Below are 7,304 nucleotides of genomic sequence, written 5' to 3' on the forward strand. Positions count from 1 at the left end.
TCTGTTAAGAGTTCAGACTCAGTTTTACATGAGCAGACTTCAAAATATATAAACAGTGATTTGTTCCTGTTTGCAAACTCCAGTGAACAAAACTACTAACTTCTTCCAAATGTGGTTGCTAACACAGTTTCTTCTGACAGGAACACTCCAATAGTATGTCAGGATTTTCTCTGCATTTGATTCATCTCCTGAACTCTCTGATTATATACGATATGATACAAATGTATTCTGCAGAATATGGTAAGAGTTCTAACAACACATGTGGCTACCAAAGAAAATAGCATTTTTTTTCTATTTTAATGTATGCATGTTTTCAAAAAATTCCACCTAGATGATGAACTCATGCATGTTTATGGTTGCAGTCCTTCAAAAGAAATGAACTCTTAACCATATCTGCTTTTTCTGGTCTATTGCCTGCTGACTGACAAAGACACTGAAACTTGCACAATCAGCCAATCAGGCCAGACAGAGATGCAATACTGTGGTTTGCAAACGGAAAGACAACTTGAGGAATGTGCCCTACCTTTTGATAAGGTACCTACACAACTAACGAATCTCCTTAATTATACACAAAGTTTAATTTATCAGGAATTTTGCTGTATGAAATATATAAATCACCACGAAAATAAACATGTAGGTTAAAAAATGCTGATAAGAGCATAAACTTTTTTACATGTGCATATTGGGAAATAAGACTTCTGAAAGGTAGTTAATTTCTCCCATCAACATATAATAATTTCCCTAAGCCAAAAGAATGTGTGTATATGTGTGTGTTTGTGTATATATATGCATATATATATATATAATTAAGTAGTATGTGTATCTATATACATGGATGGATGGCGATATAAGCTACTTAATGAAAGAAAGCTCTGGTTGTTTAATTTATGTGATATATCTGATCTTTTAAAATAAGGATACCAATGTTATGACAGAAGAAAAAACTACTGAAACTGAAGATCTATAGAATAACTTGTCACTGGTACTTGTACTCACCCTCCCTCATCAACAAACTCAGCACTAGCAAACAACTGTCATTTACTTTTTGTATATGCAAAGTCAACCTGAGTGGGATGTTTTTATACTGTATATTCTGTCCAGTACTTCTGAGGGCAAGTCTAAAATTGTCCACAAAAATGGTGGAGAATCACTTATCTATACCTTTGCAACCTTCTGAAGATAAACAGTGCAATTTAGCCAGTCCTCTGATTACCTGAGGCATACAGCAATTGCCTCTGAGTACACAACTGAGTGTATCTCCTTTCAATCATCAGGATAATATTCTAGACAAGAAGAAAATAAATATATCAACCATTTTTCCTTGTACTTTAAACCTGGAAAAAGGAGAAGAATCTCCCTTGGTAGTGTAGTGTTTCCATTTTATTGAATGAGAAGGATCATCAGATTTATTTTGGGGTGGGAGGAAGTTGTCGGGCTCTTTAGCAGCCCTCTTATCTGGAATATGACTGGTGTGGAATTATTGCAGCTACATTTCTCAGCCTTTAAGGCACACAAGAACAACAACAAAAATGGCAGGTGCTACAGAAGGTAAAAATGAATGCAATGGATTTTTAATTTTTTTTACAGAACTGGCTTACTAACTGCTTTTGGAATGCTATCAGCTATACACTTTGTAAATATTAACCATTCTCTTACTCACTGGAATAATTTTATCTCAGATACCTACAAGAAAAAACAAAATTAAAGGCAGCATGTAAGTCAATTTTATGTTTTATGTGTCAAAATTAGAATGTTCCTCAAGATGTAGCCCGATGATGTTTCACAACATATTGCTGACAACAGATTCTAACATTCAGTTGGTAATGGTATTTTTGATACAGATTATGAAAGGAACTAACAACCAAGAATTTGCAACAGAAAATGAGCAACTTTCCCCCCAGCCACTTACTTAAAATCACACTTTTAAATTTATTAGTGACATGCACCAAAAACCAGAAGTGCATATGCAAAAATATTCCTCAGTTCACTACCACCACTCTTCCATAGCAACCTCTAAACAAACAGAATTATCTGGTTTCCTTCACTAACTATTTTTGTCTTCACCCATGCAACAATTACCCTTCACTTCAACATCAGGAAGTCCTGTTTTTCACTGCCATAGACATACTCAATTTTTGGAAAGGCCCATTTTTTGTAGACAGAGACTGTCCCTCTGCAACCACCATGTAAATTTCAGGCCCTTTTGCATTTAGTGAGTCTTGCTGAGATGGTGCTTGAATTAGAGCAACAGTGAAACCCTTGCGAGTGTTTAAATGTGACCCAAGGAGAAATAGGAGGAGCCTAAAGAAGCCAAGGTGGCTCCATAAACAGCTTTCTAAAGACTCATTTAGGAAAGGAGGGCCTTATATAAACAAACTAGGAAAAAGGCTTGTTGTGGAAATAAATACAACGACCTCTAGAAAGAGGCTCTGGGCGGATGCCCCGGCCTTGGACACTCAGTGTCAATTTGTTGTGGTGACCTCAGCAGAGTATAATGACACTGAGTCCACCATTTTCTCCAGAGGAACTGATCTCTGCTACCTAAAGAACAGTTGTAATTTTAAGTGATCTTCAGCCCTCACCTGGAGATTGGCAATGATGATGGTTCCCCAGAAGGGAATAGTTGGTTTTGAGGGCGGAGTCTATGGCTTTGTACCTGTCTGAGGTCCCACGCCTCCTGAAACCTCACCCTCTCTAGGCTCCATCCCTCACCTCTCCAGGAATTTCCCACCTGGAGTTGGCAACCCTATCTCCTTCCCAGCCAACCATCAACCTACCTTTATTTCCCCTCTCATTTCTTTACGCTTGTATATTTTTCAATAGTATATTACAGACACTGTACATCTCCCGTCTTTTTTCATCCAAGCCTGTAAAGAGTCTTGTGGCAACTTAAAGAGTAAATTTTACAGTGGATGGGTGCAGAACAGCTTGAAAGTTGCGATTTTGGTAGGAAAATGGGCCTTGTGCATAGGAAACTAAGTTATCTCCAAAAATATTACACAAATAACTGGTTCCAACCAGTGTTCCCTCTAAACTGAGTCAGTGTGAGCTAGCTTACAGTTTTTTAGCCTCCGGCTCACACATTTTTGCCTTCGCTCAGGAAGGAGGGCCCCAGAGCAAACTGATTGATGCAGTAGCCAAATGGCTCGCTCACAACTTTAATGCCAGTAGCTCACAAAGTAGGATCCTTGCTCACAAGACTCCACAGCTTAGAGGGAACATTGGTTCCAACATAACCCCTTTCACAAGCACTTGGGATCACTTTTTTAAAGTGCTTACCCAAACATTAAACATTAAACTAAAGTAATCTCTGGAGAACCATCCCCTCTCTCAAATTAGGAAGTACAGAAAAAGGAAGGAACTATCAGAGACTATTTATGGTTTCTTACATCTCTTTCAAAATGCCTACAACAACTGATTCCACCTCAGAATCACTCTCCCAACCTGTAGGTCATTACTAAGGCCATTAGGAGGAGGAGGAGGAGGAGGAAGAAGAACAGCAGCCTACTATCTTGCCATCATGCCTTGTCCCCAGTCCAGCTGAGAACCACCTTCTGCCCAGAAGTATTTTGTATTGCATTTTAATTATTTGCACTGGGTTTTAATTTCTGTAAGCCATTACACTTGGGATCTTTGGGCTGTTCACACAAAGGGGGAAACTCTGGCTAATTGGAAGACACTAATTGTGCCCATGCAGTCCTTGCCCAATGGATGAAGAGCAGACAAAGGTAAAAAATTGGTACCTCCATGTTTTATGGGGAAATGGTCCCCAATCTATTTCTTGGCATAGTTGTTTTATGAGTCTCAAATAATGCCACTGGTAAACATTGCTCAGTACACAATCATGCCATCTAATGTACTTTGTATGTTGTATCAATATATTTGATAAAATATACTGGCAACAATGAAACTTCCATACGTAAATAAATATATATATGTATACACACACACACACATATATCTGCTACTGCTTAGGGCAGGGGTGGCCAAACTGTAGCTCAGGAGCCGCATGCAGCTCTTTTAAACATATTATGTGGCTCCTGGCAGGGCAGCTGGGGAAATGAAGAAGAGGCATGCCTCCCTGATTGGTCTTCCCTTCCCCAGCTAGTGGTCCCCTCCCTGGGTAGGCTTGGGGTGGGGGGAGCAGAGAAAGAAAGCAACTTTAACATTAAATGCATTCTCAAAGCCCACCCCTCCCCCACCAGCCAGCTTGGAGAAGGCACTTGTCTCTTTAAATCCCTCTGCAGAGCCAGCTGGCATGGGGGCAAGGGGAGCTTGGAGGATGCATTTAAAGTTAAAGTTGCTTTCTTTCCACCTCTCCCTCCCCTGTCCCCCCATCTATTTGCTTTCTTTCTACCTCTTTCTTTCTTTTCACCTTTTCTCTCTCTCCCTTCCTTTCTCCCCCCTCATGTATTTGTTTTGTTTCTCTCTCTTTCCACCTCTTTCATTCTTTCTTTCCACCTCTCTCTCTCTTTCTTTCTTAGACAAATAAATATCATTGGACATAAATATCATTATCAATATCTGTTTTAACCCATTTTGTTGTTGTTTTTTGGCAGTCTCATTTAATATTAATAAAAAGCAAATCTGCATATTTTCCAGTAAAAATGTGTGTGTACTATTTGTTCATGTCTTGTGGCTCTCATTCATCTGATGTTTACTCTATGTGGCTCTTATGTTAAGCAAGATTGGCCACCCCTGGCTTAGGGCAAGGCCTATTCAGCTGATTTGGAGCCAGCCAAATTGCTCTGTCAGAAACAGCCAGCAAGTCAGGTAGATCTTTACCCTCTCCTTGCTTCATTGTGGGAAGGATGCCATCACTGGGCTGGGAACATTTTCACCAAGGCAATGTGTCATAACTGGTTCTGAGTGAACTAGGAAAGGCCTCATCCAGGAAGATAACCCACTGGCACCCTGAGCAGCATATGTACATTTGTACTTTTTGTGTTTATTATATTTAATAAGATGCTTACAATACAGCATCGGATATGTTGTTTTTATTGTGATAAATAGTGTGTTGATGAATTGTGAATTATCTGTGTTTTATGAGCATTTTTTTCTGGATTCCAAATTTCTCTTTGTGCCTGGATAACATTTCTACCTAAAATTCTGGAGAAAGCTGCCAAACAATAGAGAATTTCTGGCTTGATAGAGAAATTATTCCAACCTGATGTAAGATAGTAGTAAATTTCCAAAATTAAATTATGTTCCAAATGATACTGTTTGAAAATGTTTATTTTAATTCCTTCATATGTGGTGGCAATTGCCCACATGCCATAAATTACTGGAATAATATATGTGAAAAACTGAATAGAGGGATAGGGATTAATGGTCCTTTCAATTCAGAGGGTTTTTTAACTGAACTATGTATTTGTGATATATCAGGAAATTCTTCTGAATCTTATTGCCACTGTGAGACTCGTTTTTGCTTGGTATTGGAAACAAAGTATGGCACTGGGTATGCAGGAGTGGGATGAGAAAGTTAAAGAAGTGTATATAATTATGAAGCTCACCATTTTACATGAATGGAAGTGTTGTTTGTCTTTTGATCACTTATGGACTTCTGTTATTAATCAAATTGAATTAAGTTTGTAAATATGTTGGATACTTCTGTAAGATGATATTTTATTTCTAAACAAAGTATTAACACAAACGGAAATATTTATTTTAATTCCAGATGTGTGAGGCTGATTGTAATTACTCACTGGTAAGAGAAAACCATTCTACCGTATTCATTAGCACATTCTCAATTATTGTTTTCCCTGACATATCACTCAGATATATTCCCCAGCCAGTTGATGGCAGCTGCTGATATATCACTCAGATCAGGGAATTGGAAGTGTGTTGGTCCTAAATTTTGGCTAAAATGGCATTTGAAACAGTTTCTGGCCTACGTTTTGGCTAAAATTTAACTATAGAGTACCAGATTTATATCTCAAGAATCTTCAAAGCATGAATTCTGGGCATTAAAAGCATTCCTGGGTGGGATCCACTTTTACTTTCTCTTTGAGGACCACACACACACGTCCAGTACTTTGACGACACTGAAGTGCACTGTCATGCCCCTACAGGATTCCCCTGAGGGCCAATGCACTGCACAACTTCTCTAGACGGACGACACTCCCATTTGGGACTGAACATGTGTGTAGGCTAACGTGAGCATACGTTCTGATCTCCGTACACGCATGTTGATTCCGACAGTCTTCGAGGCAGAAATCTGATAAGGCGTGCAGCGGCCTCTATGCCTTCTTCCCAGAGGGCGAGGGAGCCACCCTCCTTCCCTGGCCGGTGAGAATCCCCGGGGCCGGCCTTTGCCTAGGCGTGTCTCCCAGCCCGCCATCCTCTGGGCGCCGCAGCCACCCGGGTGGAAAAAGTGACCCTCCGGCGTTTCCTCCACCCAACACCGGGCAGCAAAAATCCTGGCCGTCAAGTCAAGGAGGCCCAGCACGCCGGGCTGCGCCACCTTCCCGCCGCACCCTGCTCCGGCCGGCGACACCGTTATGTTAGTCCCCTCCCCGGCCCGCCGCCTGCCTTCAGCACCGGGACAGGGCGGACAAAAGGAGAGGAAGCCGCGGGCCAGGTGGAAGGGGAAGCCCGGGATTCCCGGGCGTGGCACAATAGCCCTACTCACCATCGGAAGCCGAAGCCATCTCGATGAGAGTCTCGTCGTCTTTTCTCCCCAGCCGGTTCATGGCAGCCGCGGCAGAGGGCTGGCAGCCTTCGCCAAGCAAGCTGCGAGCGGCTAGGGGAAGCCAAGCGCCTCAGAGGCCGGGCAAAGGAGAGAGAGAGGCAGAGCTCGAGCGCACGCCCCCACGCTTCCCTCTCCGGCTGCCTCGCTCCTCCCTTGGCGATCCTTTCCCCTTGGCTCCCTGGGAATGTTGCTCGGGGGCGTCGCCGGGCCGTTAGACCCTGACAACAGAAGAAGCCGATAAACGGGGGCTCAGGGTCCCGCTTGTTTCGCTTGGCCCCTGGAATCCTAAGGCAAAGGACATGCTGCGTTTCTGTCGGTCGAACCGAAGAGAGCGGGGGAAGGGAGCGTTTGCTGGGGCTGGGGGAAGACGTGTGATTCCTTAAAAGGAAAGTGCCTCGCTACTAGGGGCCCTAAGGAGGGAGAGAAAATTGGTGAGTCAGGGTCTGGGCACGCTGACACAATTTGGGATCAGATGACTCGTGTGGATGACGTCACGGAGCAAAGGAAGGGCGGGGGATCCTGGCGCGCGGCGGTCTCCCCCGGTGTGCTCCTCGCCCTTTTCCTGTTGAGTCTGTCGGTGCAAGAAGCAAGCTCTGTAGCAATGAAGGCATTT

At 42.6% G+C, this 7,304-nt stretch overlaps 1 protein-coding gene across 4 annotated transcripts in view; it reads right to left on the reverse strand.

The window, feature by feature from the left end:
* ANO5 (anoctamin 5) overlaps positions 1–7,057 on the reverse strand; it is an 81,423-nt gene extending 74,366 nt beyond the window's left edge. For all 4 annotated transcript variants that reach the window (XM_015411230.1, XM_015411229.1, XM_015411228.1 and 1 more), the window contains exon 1: positions 6,632–7,057. In XM_015411230.1, coding sequence (XP_015266716.1) covers positions 6,632–6,692 — 61 coding nt within the window. In that variant the 5' untranslated portion in view covers positions 6,693–7,057. The remainder of the gene's footprint in view (positions 1–6,631) is intronic.
* Between the last annotated feature and the right edge of the window lie 247 nt (positions 7,058–7,304).

Source organism: Gekko japonicus, unplaced genomic scaffold (genome assembly GCF_001447785.1).
Source record: "Gekko japonicus isolate JY-2015 unplaced genomic scaffold, Gekko_japonicus_V1.1 scaffold1245, whole genome shotgun sequence".
Taxonomy (NCBI): Eukaryota; Metazoa; Chordata; class Lepidosauria; order Squamata; family Gekkonidae; genus Gekko; species Gekko japonicus.